This window comes from Euphorbia lathyris, chromosome 7 (genome assembly GCF_963576675.1).
Source record: "Euphorbia lathyris chromosome 7, ddEupLath1.1, whole genome shotgun sequence".
Lineage (NCBI taxonomy): Eukaryota > Viridiplantae > Streptophyta > Magnoliopsida > Malpighiales > Euphorbiaceae > Euphorbia > Euphorbia lathyris.
In genome coordinates this window covers 38,972,822-38,991,712 of record NC_088916.1, presented here as the reverse complement: position 1 = coordinate 38,991,712, position 18,891 = coordinate 38,972,822, and the positions used below count along the sequence as shown (strand labels likewise).

The 18,891-nt window shown below is 38.1% G+C and overlaps 1 protein-coding gene across 2 annotated transcripts; it reads left to right on the top strand.

Moving 5' to 3' along the window:
• Positions 1-395: 395 nt before the first annotated feature.
• On the top strand, positions 396-17,683 carry LOC136235718 (double-stranded RNA-binding protein 1). 2 transcript variants are annotated; one of them, XM_066025611.1, is made up of 5 exons: positions 396-718; positions 2,570-2,663; positions 2,754-2,876; positions 15,286-15,545; positions 16,497-17,683. In XM_066025611.1, exons 2-5 carry the CDS (start codon positions 2,603-2,605, stop codon positions 17,298-17,300), a joined length of 1,248 nt encoding a protein of 415 aa, XP_065881683.1. In that variant the 5' UTR covers positions 396-718; positions 2,570-2,602; the 3' UTR covers positions 17,301-17,683. The 2 variants fall into 2 exon arrangements, with proteins under 2 accessions (XP_065881683.1, XP_065881682.1); XM_066025610.1 differs by having other exon boundaries at positions 2,559-2,663.
• Positions 17,684-18,891: the final 1,208 nt, after the last annotated feature.

Sequence of the window (18,891 nt, the reverse complement as noted above, 5' to 3'; positions counted from 1 at the left end):
GGCTATCAGGCCCGCGCCATAGGTCGGACGTGATGTTCAAACGCCCGAACCATAGGTCGGACGTAATGTTCAAACGTCCGAGTGTGATTCCGGCGATTCTAAAATGACGCACAGATTCAAAAATAAAGCTAAAATCATCAAACAAAAACCGTAAATCGTACCATTTTTGCTTTCCCTTTACCGCCCTATCACGATCCATGGTTTGGTTGAGAAATTAGTCCGGATTTGATCCAATAGCGTTTAGGGTGTTCGAGAGGTTTTGAGTTTTTTCCAAATTTGACCAAAGAATATTTCCGTCTATTGACGGTGCTAGAGGTAAGAAATTGTGGCTATGTATAATAATTTACTGTTTTGTGCGCAACACAAAGATAAAAAGAAAAAAGAAAAAGGAAAAAGGAAAAACGATACGTTTTTAGACGGTTCTCATCGAATTCCCGAAGTCGAAAGGCAGATACAGCCCCCCTTTTGACGTTTCCACCCTTCGCCGGTGTCAGTATCCACTCCCCCTCTCCACCGTCAACGCAACCATGAGACGACCACTGCCAGTCCCTCTCTCTTACGGTTTCGTTGCTACTAGTGACCGCTCCCTATGAAGTCGAACTCTCTTCTCTCCACTACATCTCACACCTGTTTCATTTGCATTTGTCTCCCTTTGCCCCGGCTCTCGCAGTCTTCAGCTATAAAGATCGAGGATTGCAATTGATTCAATTTCATTGAGGTAATTAAAAACCCTCATTTCTTAAATATGTGGAAAATAGTTATTTTGATTTGTGAGCCTTGTTGTCCATGAATAGTTGAATAATTATAGAGACATTAGGATTTTAGTTTTTTTTTTTCTTTTTCTGAAGCTGTAAGTCCATCCCCAATTGTTTACTTAAGCCTTTGTTTGAGGTTAGAGGATGTAAAGGGAAAAGGAAGCATCGATGAAAGTGAAGTTTAAAACCTGACTTTGTTTGGGAGGTTAAATTTAGAGGTAATTTGAGTAAAATGTTAACTCCCATTAACTTTCGTTTCCTCTAAACAAAACTTACGAAGTTAATTTAAGCTCCTCCCAAACAAGGGCTAAAAGTTTTATCCTCCAGAGAAGTTGCGGAGAGGCCACACCGGGTTCATGTTAATTTGTTGTTTCTATTTTCTTTTTCCTCTTTGCTTTTAGAAATTCACATCCAGCAAGCATACTGTATTTTAAGTTCTTTGCCTTCTTTCCATCTGTTCATCAAATCCTAATTAGATAGGTTGGGCTTTGCGTAGAATCCTAAGCTTTTTTATTTATTTATTGATATAATAAGGGATAAGGGCCAAATTTAGTCCTAACTTTCAAATGAAGTGCAAATTTAGCCCTAACTTATGAAATTGTGCAAATTTAACTCTAACATTTCCAAGAAACATCAGCGCTGCCCTATCGAAAATTGATAAATTACACCCATGGCCTCTGAACTTTGCTTTTATTTTCATTATGGCCCCTGAACTTCAAAACCCAGCATTATAACCCCTAAATTTTTGCACTTTACTAACATAGTGGCTCCTTTTAATGTTGATCAAAATGACCACTCCAATAGCAGGTAACCCTTTACTGTAGACCTAATAGAAATGATATTCTAAGAAACTTCAATTCTTGTAACTTTTTGGTTTTGAGGTTATTTAAGTGTTGTTTGGTTAGAGAGAGGAACTTCCGAAATTAGTGATTTGGAAACCCGAAAATAGTGGTTCCATGAGAAATGTGTTTTTAAATAACTTTAGTTCTTGGACTTTTCCATTTTGAGATCGTCATCATTCATTTTGACTTGGTCAACGGTAAAAGGAGTTATTATGTTAGTAAAGTGTAAAGATCAAGGGCCATAGTGTCCAGTTTTGAAGTTCGTGCAAAGTTCAAGGGCCATAATGTCTAGTTTTGAAGTTCAGGGGCCATAATGAAAGTAAGTGCAAAGTTTAAGGGCCATGGGTGTAATTTACCTGATTATAAATGGAGCGGGTGCCTTTTAAAATATTTATTGTTTTTCCTTTTTCTTTTTTCCTTTAGAAGTAATAATAATAAATCTCGTGTTAATATTGAAGTCATTTAATCCATACGCAACATGTTTTACGACATTTTTGTTTTTGGTCCAAAATTTAGTTTATTTTTCAAGTATATTGAAACTTCTGTTATTTTGATTTTGGTTTTAGGTAAACTTTGGTTTGATTTCTATTTTCTATCAACTTTTGATTGGGTTCTTTTTCAGTTTGGTTTGCATATTGAACTGAATTGACCAATGCCAGCCATAACTCTATATTCTTTTTGCTTTTAAAGCACTTTCCAAGAACTATCTTGAATTCTATTAGTGTGGTATATTTTTTCCCTGGTACAAATATATAAAATTAACAATCATTCTTGCTAATTTCCACTGAGCATTCATATAATTATCTCTTTGTTTTTGGTGGGTTGCGGAAATAGTAGCTCACATCTTCTTTTTTCTTTATCATGGAGTTGGCAACTTGTTTTAGAAGGTTTTGTTATCAGGAATATTGACTTTGCATTTAATTTGTAGTAAGATTTTATCTGTTTTTAAATATGTTTTCAGTTTATATGCAGGACTCGCACAAAAGAAGGCAAAGATTCAAAGCGATGCACACAGAAGCTGCTCAGACTGAAGCTTCCAGCTATACAAATGCAGCAGCTGTTTCTGGTTTGCTTGCTATTCCACTGCTTGAGAATCCTGCAGCTGCGGCTGCATATGAGGCACCCTTTCTAACTCCAAGATTTGATTTTTGTACAGAACCTGTTGCTGCATTTTCTTCTAAGAAGAGGAGTGGAGCTGGTAACCAGGCTGCACAAGAATATTTTATGCCTCCTAGTGATAATGGTTCTCCTGCAGCACAGTTGTTATCTCCCCCCCAAGGTAGGAAACTAACTATTAGTTATGAGTATTTATCTGATTTTTTTATTTTTCTGTTTGCTCTTTCATTTGTTGTATTCATTGGCATAGTTGTTAGAATCGTACGAGTCGCGAGTCGACTCGTACGATTTGATTCATGAAGAATTCGAGTCGTATCTATGGTACGACTCGAAAGCTTCATGAATCGGCTGAGTCACCCGATTCGGTTGATTGAGGCCACCATTTAAAAAAAACTGTTTTTTAATTTTTAACAACTAAAAAATGTACAACAAAAGAAGTTCCGAAGAAGATGACTCTTCCCCATAGTTGTCAAATCGAGATTCGACTCGTGAATCGAAATCTTCATTTTGTGAATCTTGACTCGAGAATCGAACCGAATCGTAAGATTCAGTTAAAATTCATAATATTATATAAAAAAAAGAATATTTACCATGTTGAACTCAAAATATTATCAAATATTAGTCTAGAAATGCAATTTTAATGTAAAAAAAAGAAATCATATTAACCAAGTACTTAAAATTCAAATCCAATGAAATGGAATCCTAATAAAACTAATTCACAAGGATTCTATTTAATAATTTAGTAGAGATGATGAGTTTGAATTTCTAACTCTGTTTTTTTGCCTTGTTGTCAACTTGATAAGATGGAATGGAACTAGTTTGAGTTGATAACTTAATAAATAACAATCGGACTCGGAGTGTGAGTTTAGTAGTTAGTGTTGTTTAAGTTTTTGATGAATGGTGATGAAGATCCGGCTCGAAATAAAGCTGAATCGAATCAAATCGAATGTGATTACATGACTCTTCACTTTACAAATTCCAAAACCTTCCCTTTTCTTTTCTATTTATTTGTTATTATCTTCTAATACTCTCTGTTCTTTCTATTTTTTACATTCTGTCTGTCTCTACTTAATATAATTTCTATTTGGATATTAAAATTGCATTTTTAGACTAATATTTAAAGTTAAATATGGTTAATATTTTATTTTTTTTATAATATTTTGAATTTGATCCGAATCTTATGATTCGGTTCGATTCACGAGTCCCGATTCGTAAAATGAGATTTCGAGTCACGAGTCGAATCTCGATTTAACAACTATGTTCATTGGATAGCTAGTTGTCGAATTCAGCATAAGGATGAATGGATGATAATTTTTCCAATGTCAGAGATTTATTGATTTTGTTGTTACTTAGCTGTAACTGTTGTTGACTATTTATTATAATTGTGAATTATGGAATTCTAAGGATGCAAAAACGGAATGAACCTTCTGTTCTTCTGCTCAGTGGGGGCATTGAACTAAATGTACCTGGCATTGCTGATCTTTATCACTTGAAAGAAAGGAATTCAATTTAATTCTTACATTATTTAGAATTCTCTCAAAATAGCTATTTTTCTTAAGAAAATGATTTCTTTAATTTTACTCCTTTTCAAACAGCCGACTTGATGAAAATGGAATTCAATTAATTGAATTCCGTTAAAATCCATTGATATGAGATTTTTCTTATCCAAGATTTTATTATTTTATTCGTTGAAATTTTAGCAAATTTTTGGAACCCTCTCTGTCTTAGTCGACTAGTTACCGACCTTCCTGTTGAAGGTAGATGCCACACACCCTGACCAAACGCACTCCCACACACCCCACACCACGTGTGGTATATTCCTCCTTGTATAAACCTTTAAAACCTTTTGCTCCTTCCTTCTATCGCTATCGCCGCTATCATTGCCACCCGCTTGAGGAGCAGTCTTGTCCTCAAACCGAGGGACAGAAATTGAGCTCGAATAATGATTTCATCCTCCCATGTTGCTTCATCCATTCTTACCCTGCCACTGAATCAACCATTACTTCACCTGTTCTCCATTTTTTGTGGTTATCCGAGTAGCAAGAACTTGTTCAGGTTGGTCTGAATCGTCAATAGACACCTCAAATCTGGCTGTCAGTGTAGGTTCAACTTGGCGAGGCTTGTTTGCTTGTTTTAGAGTGTAGGTTCAACTTGGCGAGGTTTGTTTGCTTGTTTTAGCATAGAAACATGGAACATCTGATGTACTCTTTAGTGTTCTGGGAGTTGCAGCTCATAAGCCATTTCCCTAATATGCCGCAAAATCTGGAAGGGCCCATACAAACAAACTGCCAGTTTCTGGTTAACTCTCCGAGCAACTGATTCTTGTTTGTGAGGCCGTAATTTCAAGTAAACCCAATCCCCTATTTCTTCATCAATTATTGAGCCTTACTCAAATTAAATTTTAATTGAGCAAATATTTTAGTACGGTCGTTGGTCTGCCAATTCTCTTGCCACCCACTCAACCTTTACTACTCCTGGAACATATTGCAAATGAGTAGAGGGTTTTCGACCATACACAACTTCGAATGGAGTCACCCCAGATGACAACTGATGTGATATCATACTATCATGAAAAGGAGTACACATGGACCAATAAGGTTACCTTCCCCGAAAAGTATGTATGCTAGATACGTGGCCCAATCAAAAGAGGAGCTTGGGAAGCACACTTACCTCGTCCATTATTCCCGTCGGAATAAGAGGAAGCAGCGGGCACTCCCAAAAGTAATTAGAAAAGGACAAGGACACACCACTGAGGCATCGCCACGTCGGAGTCTACTAAAATATAGGGTACCCCTAAAACTACTATAAATATAAGGTAAAAATCCGAAAGGTACTTACTCATTCCGCTTTCAGCTACTCTAAAGCTTTCTCACTCAGTATCATCACTGACTTGAGCAATGGAAAGGGGTCACTGGTCCCTTCTTTGACTACTTCTATGTCTTATTTCAGGTGATCAGTACGATCAACAAGCCAAGTTTGGAAATCCAGACATCAATGTGTTAAACCAATATTCTGCCCATGGTAGCCAGTGAGCCCAAGTCCGTGGTTCAACTTAAAAGCACTGCAAATACACCTCCAAACATCTGTTGGTCACTTAGGTTTGACCATTTGTTTTCGTATGGTAGGCGGAGGACATGTGCAATTTTGCAGAAACTTAAACAATTCGGACCAGAATGTACTCATAAAAAAGGGATCCAAATCACTTATAATGGCTTGGGGAATTCCGTGAAGTCAAACAACCTCCTTGACCAGCAATGGACCTTGTCGAATACGGATGCCTCAATGGGATGAAATGATCATATTTGCTTAATCTGTTCCCACCACCAGAATGGCCTCAAACCTTTAGATTTAGGCAGCCCTGTCATAAAATCCATCGAGATCTTGTTCCATACCATGTCTGGAATACTCAATGTTTGTAGCAGTCCCATTGGCGATAACTTTGAAGCTTTAGGTTTCTGACATATGTCACAGTTTCGAACGTACTCTTGAACATCTTTAGTCATGCCAATTCAGTAAATGGTAGCTGTCAAATGCCTGTAAGTACGATAAAATCCAGAGTGCCCCCCATGTGTGAGGAATGGAATTTGTGTAAGAGTGAAGGAATAAAAGGCGAAGTAGCTGAAATGACCAACCGATTTTTGTTCATCAAAACTCCATTTTTCAGCTGGAAATCGGACCTGGATTGCAGATCTTTTTGCAAATCAGCCTTAATTCGAATTAATTAGGGTTCACTATCCACTTAGTGACTTGTGCTCCATCATTCCATTACGGAAACAAGTGCCTAGAGAGCATTGTAGCTACATTTAACTTCCTCCGCTTATAGAATATATCTCATTGGTACCCTAACAACTTGGCCAACCAATTTTGCTCATCACACGTTGTAAGGCGTTGGTTGAGGAGATGTTTTAAGCTTTTCTGGTCTGTGATTACCCTGAATTTTCTGCCTGATAAATAAATCCGCCAATGTTGAATAGCCAATGCTAACCCCATTATCTCTTTGCCATAGGATGATTTTGCTAAATTACGATCTGCCAATGCTTTACTGGAAAAGGCAATTGGTCTGCATCAAAACAACTTCCACTCCCTTTCCAAATGCGTTACACTTAATGTCAAATATTTCTTCAAAATTGGGTAAGGCTAGAACCGGGGCCATGGTAAGGGTGTGTTTAAGGGCCTCAAAGGCTTCTTGTGACGCAGCATTCCATAGAAAATTATTATTATTATTTTTTTTTTGTCAGATCAGTTATAGGTTTCACAAGTTTACCATAATGGGCGATGAATTTGCGGTAGCAACCGGTGAGACCAAGAAACTTTCGCACCCCTTTTACCCGAATCGGCCAAGTTATCACAGCTTCCATACTCCACTGTTACACCCACCAGCTTGGGTGTGTTTAAGGGCCTCAAAGGCTTCTTGTGACACAGCAGTCCATACGGAATTATCTTTTTTTTTTTTGTCAGATGGGTTATAGGTTTCGCAAGTTTACCATAATTGGCGATGCATTTGGAATACTCCACCTTGGCTGGAATCAGCCAAGCTATCACAGCTTCCACCTTGGCTGGATCCATTAGGACGTCTTCTCCCGTGAGGACATATCCCAAATACTCCACTGTTAAACCCCCCAGTTGACACTTCTTGAAATTTGCTACAAACTGTCTGTTAACGCCCGCAAAACATCTTCCACCTGTTTCAAATGCGTCTCCCAACTGTTACTGAAAATAAGGATGTCGTCGAAGCCAGCCAAGGCTGATTTTCGAAAGAAAGTTCTGAAGTTGTCATTCATGGTGGTCTGGCATGTTGCTAGGGCATTGGTCAACCCAAACGGCACAAGGTACTCATAGTGTCTGCCGTGGTCTTTTCTTCATCCAAATTTGGTGGTATCCGACTTTAAATCAATTTTGGAGAAGTACCTTGATCCATACAACTTGTCAAGTAACTCATCAACCACCGGGATGGGATACTTATCCGGAACAGTAACGTAATCCACACACAACCTCCATGTTGAGTCTCTCTTTATGCTCTGCCGCTGTTTCTGTAATCCCCTTGACTTATACCTGTCGTTGGGTTTCATCCTTGTGGTGATGAGAGATACCGATAAGGTCGAACACAGACTCGGCCTGGAATTAAATTAATAGCATGCGAAATTCCACTCTATGGTGGTAATCCCTCGGGCTCTTTGAAAACTGAAACAAATTTGACCGAAAGAAAATTCAGTTGTCGTTGCTGATCCCCTTCTAACTGACGGTTCCATTCTTGTGGCCTTTTTTAATAGCCAGTGTGGACCCCTTGGAGTTCTATCTGTTTCCCGTTTCCTCCAAAATTTCATTCTCTGCAATTTCCGGTCGTGACTTGTGCTCCATCATTCCATTACGGAAACAAGTGCCTAGAGAGCATTGTAGCTACATTTAACTTCCTCCGCTTATAGAATATATCTCATTGGTACCCTAACAACTTGGCCAACCAATTTTGCTCATCACACGTTGTAAGGCGTTGGTTGAGGAGATGTTTTAAGCTTTTCTGGTCTGTGATTACCCTGAATTTTCTGCCTGATAAATAAATCCGCCAATGTTGAATAGCCAATGCTAACCCCATTATCTCTTTGCCATAGGATGATTTTGCTAAATTACGATCTGCCAATGCTTTACTGGAAAAGGCAATTGGTCTGCATCAAAACAACTTCCACTCCCTTTCCAAATGCGTTACACTTAATGTCAAATATTTCTTCAAAATTGGGTAAGGCTAGAACCGGGGCCATGGTAAGGGTGTGTTTAAGGGCCTCAAAGGCTTCTTGTGACGCAGCATTCCATAGAAAATTATTATTATTATTTTTTTTTTGTCAGATCAGTTATAGGTTTCACAAGTTTACCATAATGGGCGATGAATTTGCGGTAGCAACCGGTGAGACCAAGAAACTTTCGCACCCCTTTTACCCGAATCGGCCAAGTTATCACAGCTTCCATACTCCACTGTTACACCCACCAGCTTGGGTGTGTTTAAGGGCCTCAAAGGCTTCTTGTGACACAGCAGTCCATACGGAATTATCTTTTTTTTTTTTGTCAGATGGGTTATAGGTTTCGCAAGTTTACCATAATTGGCGATGCATTTGGAATACTCCACCTTGGCTGGAATCAGCCAAGCTATCACAGCTTCCACCTTGGCTGGATCCATTAGGACGTCTTCTCCCGTGAGGACATATCCCAAATACTCCACTGTTAAACCCCCCAGTTGACACTTCTTGAAATTTGCTACAAACTGTCTGTTAACGCCCGCAAAACATCTTCCACCTGTTTCAAATGCGTCTCCCAACTGTTACTGAAAATAAGGATGTCGTCGAAGCCAGCCAAGGCTGATTTTCGAAAGAAAGTTCTGAAGTTGTCATTCATGGTGGTCTGGCATGTTGCTAGGGCATTGGTCAACCCAAACGGCACAAGGTACTCATAGTGTCTGCCGTGGTCTTTTCTTCATCCAAATTTGGTGGTATCCGACTTTAAATCAATTTTGGAGAAGTACCTTGATCCATACAACTTGTCAAGTAACTCATCAACCACCGGGATGGGATACTTATCCGGAACAGTAACGTAATCCACACACAACCTCCATGTTGAGTCTCTCTTTATGCTCTGCCGCTGTTTCTGTAATCCCCTTGACTTATACCTGTCGTTGGGTTTCATCCTTGTGGTGATGAGAGATACCGATAAGGTCGAACACAGACTCGGCCTGGAATTAAATTAATAGCATGCGAAATTCCACTCTATGGTGGTAATCCCTCGGGCTCTTTGAAAACTGAAACAAATTTGACCGAAAGAAAATTCAGTTGTCGTTGCTGATCCCCTTCTAACTGACGGTTCCATTCTTGTGGCCTTTTTTAATAGCCAGTGTGGACCCCTTGGAGTTCTATCTGTTTCCCGTTTCCTCCAAAATTTCATTCTCTGCAATTTCCGGTCATGACATCTCAAACCCCCTCCCTCCCCCCCCCCCCCCCCCCACACACACACACACACACTAGCATTTGCAGCCATTCGATACCCAGAATCATGTCCAAATTACCAATATCTAGGACCAGTGCTTTTATTTGGCACTCAAATTCTCCCGTTACTAATTTGATGGCCGGATCCTGATAGCCATCGCCTAAACGAATAGTCATCTCCTTCCCCTCTTCTAACAAGAGTTCCAGAGATTTCAATAATAGTTTTCAGATGAAGTTGTGGGTGACGCACTGTCCACCAAAATTGAGATGGGAATTCCCTGAATTTTGCCATTGAATTGGCAAGTTTTAAGTTCATCCTCGTGTTCCCCACTTTTCCTTTCCATTCCAGAGTTTGGCACTCTCCTCTACCTCCTTCCATATCATCCTCATCTCCTGGCTTAATTGCTTCAGCTAAAATTATTTCCCCATCAGCACTCATCTCTTCATCATCCACGAGGAGCAGAAGTCTCAATTTTCCCTCAGTGCAACGGTGAGAAGGGGAGTAGTGCTGCTCACAGCGAAAACACTGACCCTTTTTCTTCCTCTCATCTCATCCCACTCCTTATGTGTTGTTGTTCTGATCATTTTATTTTATGTTATATTATTTACGGATTTTTATTATTTAAGAGTCTTTATTATTTAGGAGTCTTTTATTATTTATGACAACGGCTAAGGGATGTGAAAAAGGGGAGCTATACTTAGTGCTATGTTGAATTCTGGACCTGGAAATGAAGCGGCTTGACTTACGGGAAAAAAAGAATGAAACAATTGGTGATGATCACATACTCTTTATAGAAAGGCATTCCCAAGACAAGCTGATTCTCTTTCAGCCTGGAGTCATTCATGGTTGCCCGGCGCTTCAAAAGCATGAAGGAAATCGATAGCAATAGGAAAAGATGACTGATAACTTTCGCTCAAGGACCTTGTCTGCTGTGATTGCTCATCCAAGCTTTTATTTTATCCTTGCCTCTCTTAACCTCCCATTTGAACTTTCCTTGGGATTTAGGGCTAAAGCTTTCTTCCTGCCTTGCTTTCGTTTCCTCCCTTAGTTGCTATCATCCCTATCATGGAAGTCATCGGCCTCATCCAATCTTACTTGATAAGCTCAGGGCAGCACCTTTCGCTATTCAAGCAACTCTAACTCTTATTCAATCAAGCAAGGAAACTCTAACTCTTTCCTGATTGGCGGTGTAACCTACTGTTTATCTTTCCGAGCCTCTCAGTGAAGTTTTTCTCGTCTTCATCCTCTTATGCTGAGGTAAGAAAGTCTCGTTAGGAGTCTTTTGTTATTTAGGAATATCTTTAGTATTTATCATTTAGAATCCTATTTTGGGGAAGGATACCTTATGTGACGTGATCAGGAATCATTGTACCTCTTTAAAAGGGGATGTTTATCGAATAACTTGGAGGAGAATTTTAAATCAAAAATATCAGGAAGAGCTGGAGATCTCTTAAATAAAAAAATCCACCATCGTTCATTGAGAAAATAAATCCTACAAAGAAGGGCAGAAATACCAATAAAAGAATCACATCAGATTTCATTATGGAAAGACCTGTGACGAGATCCTATTCGCGGACCCATAACAAATTGGTATCAGAGCCTATCGTCATGGGTGATTTTGAGCAATAGATAGCCAAGGTTCAGGATCTGATCGCTGGCTAACTGAATCCGATAATTTTTTTTGCCACGAGTTGCGAGCGTTAAGAGAAGGCATGAAAGGAATTCAACATTTGTTGGAGTTACACCTTTTGGGAAAAGGAAAGGAACACGAAGGTGGAGCTGCAACTGGAAGCGATGAACCAGAGGCAACAGGCAATCACAGTGGCCAACACCGAAATTCAAACACAGTTCCAAAGTATACCCGATTTCAGTTTCCCTCTTACAATAGAAAGGAGGATCCTCTAGGCTGGTTGTATCGCGTTGAACAATTTTTCAGCAATGAAAATACAGACGGAAGAGAGAAGGTAGAGAAGCACAATTATGGTATCGCCGACTCGAACAAGAGCAGTCCGGACTCACTTGGGACCGGTTCAAGTCCTATTGTTTGCTGCGTTTTGGGCCACCATTGAGCAGTAACCCATTGGGTGAATTAACTAATCTCCGTCAAACAGGAACATAGGAAGAGTAAAAAGGGCGGCCCGGTGCATTACGCGTCCCCGCTAAGCGAGGGTCCGGGGAGGGGTCCCACCACAAGGGTGTACTGGGGGCAAGCCTTTCCTTGCCAAATTTTTTTGGCAAGAGGCCGCTCCTAAGACTCGAACCCGTGACCTTCGGTCACACGACAACAACGTTTTACCGTTGCGCCAAGGCTCGCCCTCGAACATTAGAAGAGTACCAAGAAAAATTTCAGACCCTTGTGGCGAGGGCTGAGCAACAAGTCTGACATCTTTACTGCTGGACTGTCTGAAACCTTAAGGATGGATGTGGAGATGCAAAATCCTCCAAACCTGGTTACCGCCATGAATTTTGTGAGGGCTTTTAGAGGAAGTTGTTAATCAGCCAAGGATTAAGCATGGGGCAAGCCATTTCTTGTGGGTGGTCCCACTCAACTCATCACCCTCAATTCAAACCACCATCAATGATCAAAAGACTTGTGCGAGTAACACCTCATCAATTTCAAACATGAGTAATAGCAAAATCCGCCTCCAATCAAAAGGCTGTCCCAAACTGGAATGGTAGACCGCTGGGCTCGAGGGCTGTGTTTTAATTTTGATGAACTTTACTCACCAAGACATAAGTGTAAGAAATTCTTCTGCCTTTTGATGGACGAACTTGAGGATTACAGATATGAATTCTTTCCTAGATTCGAGCTTGCGGACAAGCTCTAGTCGAAGAGGGAAGAAATGTTACTATCATTTTACTATATGTTATATTATTTAGGGATTTTTATTATTTAAGAGTCTTTATAATTTAGGAGTTTTATTATTTATTATTTAGGAAGATTAACGTGTTTTTATTGTTATTTAGGAGTCTTTTGTTATTTAGAAATATCTTTAGTATTTATCATTTAGAATCTTATTTTGGTAGAATTCTATTTGGGGAAGGATACCTTATGTGATCAAGAATCATTATATATACCTTTTTAAAAGGGGATGTTTACTGGAGGAGAATTTTAAATCAAAAATATTAAGAAGAGCAGGTGATCTCTTAAATCAGAAAATCCACCATCCTTCATTGAGAAAATAGGTCCTCCAAAGAAGGGCAGAAATACTAACAAAGGAATCACATCTGATTTCATAGTGGAAAGACCCATGATGAGATCCTATTCGCGGACCCATAACATATGTGCTTAGTGCCCTTATTACGCAGAGAAGCATTTTGTGTTGTAGACCCAGCCCACTTATGATTATCTCGGCCCAAAGGCCCACCTCCCAAATTAAAACCCCTCCACGTGCTTTGAGCTCCCCTGTCATTCGTATCATCGCTGCTCCCTCTGTAATTTGCGCACCACCTCTGACATTTTTTTGGGGGCTTTTTTGCGGTCCTGGCCAGCCTCATTGCTTTCCAACCTGGTCATGGTATTATGCATCCTGTCCTGCTTCCTAATATCCTCCTGTAAACCTTTGATGAAATAACCCACATATTGTAGTTTTGGTTGCTGTGGAACCAAAGAAGCCACCAGCTCAAATTCTTCGATTGTGAAAGCTCCTCCTTGAATACATCCAATGAAAGTTGTGACAAGGATTCTTGGAGAATCATAAACCAGTTAGTCGCTGGTTCCTCCATACAAATCTCTGCATTAGAAATCTTCAGCTCCTCTGGTGTATGGTTGATGCGAAAATATGTTTCTGCCCTGGTTAACCATCCCCTAGGATCCACCCCCTCAGATAGAGGTAATTTCACCTTTCATCCCACCAGATGAGTATCTACTGCTGGATTCGCATAGCCGCTGTTTGCAGTGGCATGACCCATTTCAAGCTGCTGCCTTGGACCAGGAGTGGTGTTTTGGCCAGTCATCGCTGCATCTCCGGTGCTACCTTCAGTCCCCTCTAACCATTCAGCTCAGCCACGAGAAATAGTCTTCCTCATTCATCGGCTGCTTCTCCTGTTTCTTCACCCAGTTCAAAAACTGAACTCAAAACTCCTCAAAGGAAATCTGCATCATAGTCATGGATTGGGATAAAGTGATGTCCTGATTCCCCATTCCGGTAAGTTGTTTCTCTACCCCCAGGATTCTAGCATCTGTTGAGTCGAACTTACTCTGAATTCGAGGGTCCATATCTCCAGCGTTCTGAGAAATGAGCAAGCTTTAAAGAACAATGGAGGAACAAGTTGATAATATTGCTACTAATTAGAAAACAGTAGCTGTCTGCTCTCAAAAGAGAAATATAGGAAAAGGAAATAACACCCACATGGTCAGTCACCACCTTAAAATGCCTGCTAACACAGGAGATTCCCAAAATAACTAACGTCTCTCCTAATTCCTTCTTTCATCCTCACAAACCTTATCTAATAGACTCTACTACACTAGAAAACACTATCACCCACATAACAACACTACAAACCACAGACACACCCTGACCAAACGCACCCCCACATACCCAACACCACACTACATGTGTCGCATATTCCTCCTTGTATAAACCTTTAAAACCTTCTGCTCGCTCCTTCTATTGTCATCGCTGCTATCACTTAATAACTTGTTTTTTAAACACAGATTTTTGTAAGACCCAGGTGGGCTAAGTTAGAATTTGTTATCTGGATTGTTTTTGCTGAAGTTTGCTTTTTCATCTTTTTTGTTACTTATCTTCTGCAAATTTATAATAGGAGGTTTGGAGTTATGTTGCAAGTTTTCAACCACTTAGGGATGTATAGAAGCAATAAGTGGTCGGCATGAAACTTTAAGCTTCCCTTTTTGGTATTTCATGCATCTCATTTGTTTTAAGGTGCTCAACAAATATGTGATTACTCATCAATGATAAGTTCTTCCTACTTCTTAGGAAACAGCATTTTTTGATTTTATTGCTAAAAACACAAGAGTTATGACACTACAGAAGGTGATCAATGCAAGATGTCTCCAATTTGCTTCTATTTGCCTACTTTTGTTGTCTCTTCTATGCAAGAAAAGCACAAACTTCCACTGCTTAACTTTCTTATTATTATAGGACATATCTGGTATACAGAAGAGGTTATATGCTGTATATTATATTTTCCCATCCTCGTTGTTTATATATCTTGCTGCCATAAAAGGATTTGACAATTGTATGATGAAGTTAAATTATAAGATATCAAACTTGTGCTCCTTTCATGGTAATATTTGATATGATTATTTAGCATGTTTTGTTAATCTTATTGCAATTCCTCTGAAGCGATCACATGGTAATCTGGAGTCTCTTTAGATATATCAAGAGTGGTGTTTGGCAATTGAAAAAGATCTTGTGAAGCATAAAATTTTAATGTCCATGTTTGGCTCGCTTACCTAAACAAATATAATCCGATAGTTGCTAATAAAGGTTGTGCATATGAAACACATAAATTTATTGAATTCGTGCATTCTACATTGTGGGCCTTATATGGAATCATAGCATAATAAACTCAATTAGATGTTTGATGTCTTTGAGATCTAATATTGTGATTATTTTCACTTGCTTTCTGGCAAATGTCAGGTGTATCCAACTGTTATGTTTTTAAGAGCCGATTGCAAGAATATGCACAAAAAAAGGGGCTGGCAACTCCTGTCTACGAAACCATCAAAGAAGGTCCTTCTCATGAACCTTCCTTCAGGTCAACGGTGATTCTTAAAGATGTTAGATATGATTCATTGCCTGGTTTTTTCAATCGGAAGGCTGCAGAGCAGTCAGCTGCTGAGGTTGCTTTAACAGAGTTGGCCAAGTCGGATGGAGTTAAATGCATTTCTCAGCCTGTTGTGAGTTTTCCAATCATAAATAATTTTTTAAATGGAGGTTCTAGCGATGCATATTTTTTAGATATTTACCCGTGGATGATAATTTTTTATTGTAATCCTTCGACATGTTATTACATACAAGGTCATTGCAGTGATTTTAAGAATATTTTGATCTTGGAATTTTCATTTTCAAGTCGTCTAACAAGTTAATTTGTTGAGCAAGAGATACGGCTAGACTTCCAAGCAAGTAGTATCCATATTGAATCAACTATTTTGATCTGAAAGTTGAAGTAAGATATTCGTTGCCTTGTAGTGTGCACAACTTTGGAGTAAATGTAGCCCCATGAAGTGTTAAAAAGTTGGTTGCTGTGCACAATGATTTTATGCAGCTTAGTTGCACACAAATGCTTGGTCTTGTGCATATAAAGTGCCTATTGATTGAAATTCTCAATACTCGGTGTAATAGAAATTAGTTATGCAAGGCTTCTTTCCGTTGATAACAGTAATAGTTTGTTTTTCTTTTCCTTTCTTTTATTAGTTTGCTTTTCTTTAAGTGGCAATCTGATCTCATTATTTAGAAAACTGGTTGGTTGTGGGTTGGAGTTGGTGGTTTCTGTACTTCCCGATGTGGAAGGCAGTTGCTAAATTCAATTTCACATCAAATGATTTTGTTCAACTGTGTAACGCACCTCTTGAAAATAATGGGTCATTTCTCATGCATTAGAAAGTGAAAACATTTTGATCTAGAGATGCTATTTTGTTGATACAAAGACCTTCTTTGCCAGCATTTTGCACTGAGGTATTATGTATTGCTTGCTTTTGCTGATTTTAACAATCCACCTATGTTCATCATCATTTTGGTAGTTTCTTACTTGGTGAAACAATATTTCATGATTCATTCTGACCATTTACTGTTCATTATTCATATTTTGTTTTCATTTTTACATATATATAATTTTTTTTTTTCTTTAGCATGAAACAGGACTTTGCAAAAACTTGCTTCAGGAGTATGCACAGAAGATGAATTATGCCATCCCTCTATACCAGTTTCAAAAGGATGAAACACCTAGTCGAGCAACAAATTTTAAATGCACGGTTGAGATTGGTGGGATTCAGTACATTGGAGCATCAGCAAGAACAAAAAGAGAAGCTGAAATCAAAGCTGCTAGAACTGCATTATTAGCTATACAGTCGAGTACTTCGGAATCTCATATATCACTTGGCAACTCTCAGTTAACTGTAATTCCATTCAGAAAGAGGGGAGCAGAGACTGTCACTGGCTCTGTGGAGGCTGTAATTGTTCCCAAAGCAAAGAAGGCTCGGTTCAAAAAGAAAATGCCGAAAAAGAAACTCTCTAAGATGAAAGCAAAAAATAATCAAAGTAAACAAGCAGGTAAGGTGGATGTTATTGCAGATCGACACACAAGATCAGAATCAGATCAGACTTGTGCATCATCTGTGGTTCAAGCAATGGGAAAGGCACTGTTACCGGTGTCTGCAGTTGTGAGTTTGCAAGATGGAAGCATAGTTTCTGAACTCTGCAGTAAAGAAACAACAAATGATGTCATAGGTACAGAGAATCAAAATGTTGCTACTGATTCTGAAAAGAGATCATCAAGCAATTTTATTCAAAGCCTACATGGAATGTCAACTGGAATATCGTCCGAGTCTAACGAGGATGCAACTAAGGTGTCTGGAGTTGCTCTGACTGAGGTAGGGTCTTCAACTGTCATGGCTGTCTTGAATCCTTTAGCAGACCGTGCAGGGCAAATATAGGAATTGCTAGAACTTAGGGTTTTATTTAGGATAAGGTACAAGTTTAGCCCTATGGTTCTTGGTTGAGAATGGATTTAGTGTAATCTTAAACGTAACTTTTAACGTTAGAGGTTGGAGAGTGGACAGAACATGAAATTGCATATCTTCTTTTACTGAAAAAAGCTTTGGTTAATGAGGCTTGAAAATGTGCCATCCGTTAAATGCTAGAACGTCAGATTATAGTGTTTTGTACGGTAGATTTATAGCTTCTCCGGTTTTATTTTAACTACATGAGTTGATTTCCCTCCTTTGGAAAGTAGGGAATTTATGGAGATTGTTGAAATTGGATAATTTTATAGGGGTTAATGTGTGTTATAATATATGATGCCATTTTCGTTGTTGTATCATGTATGTACTCTCTTCTGCTGGTTTGCGTTATTGATTGCTTGGCAGTAGTGATTATATGGAAGAAGCTGATTGGGTTGGCTTTATTACTATTGATATATTAGTATTGTGTCCACCCGTTGCAGGGTCTATAAAAATTTTGTAAATTTTTTTAATATTTTAATATATTTTTAATTATATATCATTTTCATATAATGATATTAATGTTTTATTTTAAAATAATTTTAAGTTAAAAAAATTAATAGTTTAAAAAAAAACTTTGTATAATTTCTGTCTAAAAGTACAAATGTGGTTGAATCACTTAAGTTTTGAACTATTATCTCGAGTTTATATTTATATCTATAATATCTTTATAATGTTGTTTAATACTAAAGACGAATCATTGTATTTTATTATTAAGTTATACATTGTATTTGCAATTTCTGGTTTTCATTCATATACTTCACATCAAAATGTATTTATTTTCTTTCGGAAAATTTCAAATGCTAAATAGTGTCATCTGAATACTAAATAGTATCATCTGAATTTATCGTTGATATTTTTTATTTTAGCAGTCATTGTGAAAGTCTTTCTTGTTAAAATTTATAATTATTATAATAATATTTTATTTTTAATTAAACTGTATAAATTTTACATGCTACTTTGATTCACATCGAATTTTTTTAATATCATTTATATTAACTCTATTCTTGAACTTTTTAATTCTCCAAATCTTCATTGTTTGCCTTCATTTAGATCTTGGTTGTTTACTTATAATTAAAATAAAGTATTTTATTATATATATCTAGATTTTTTATCTATTTAGTAATTATGTTTATTTTTTTTGATTAAAGATTGGTTAGCGAGGAAGGGTAATAGTAATTGTGCTTATATAAACACTTCTTCATGGTCATTGATGTTAAAATAATAACCAATGGTTGGTCTTTTATGAAAATTGACCTTCCATCAAGATGTATGTTTGCTTCCCCCACAACATGGTTCTAGTCATTTTTTCTCTATAATTATATATTTATTTTACAAAAATAAGAAAAGTTAAATTGCCAAAATTTAATTATAGATCGTACTCATAATTCATCAGTTCGAGTTCTACTTTCTTTTATTTCTTTTCACTAACATTAATTTTACTTATTGAGGTTATTGTTGTGATTCTTCTAACAACATATGTAAAGTTAACATTGTAAGATCAATTAAAATTAGGGTTAAGGTG

What these genes read in the sequence shown, in the direction of transcription:
- LOC136235718 (XM_066025610.1), top strand. Translation starts at nt 2,564, where the DNA reads ATGCAGGACTCGCACAAAAGAAGGCAAAGATTCAAAGCGATGCACACA. An exon ending in GTTGTTATCTCCCCCCCAAG is followed by an intron (nt 2,877 to 15,285) that starts GTAGGAAACTAA and finishes GGCAAATGTCAG; the next exon opens with GTGTATCCAACTGTTATGTT. An exon ending in AATGCATTTCTCAGCCTGTT is followed by an intron (nt 15,546 to 16,496) that starts GTGAGTTTTCCA and finishes TTTTTTCTTTAG; the next exon opens with CATGAAACAGGACTTTGCAA.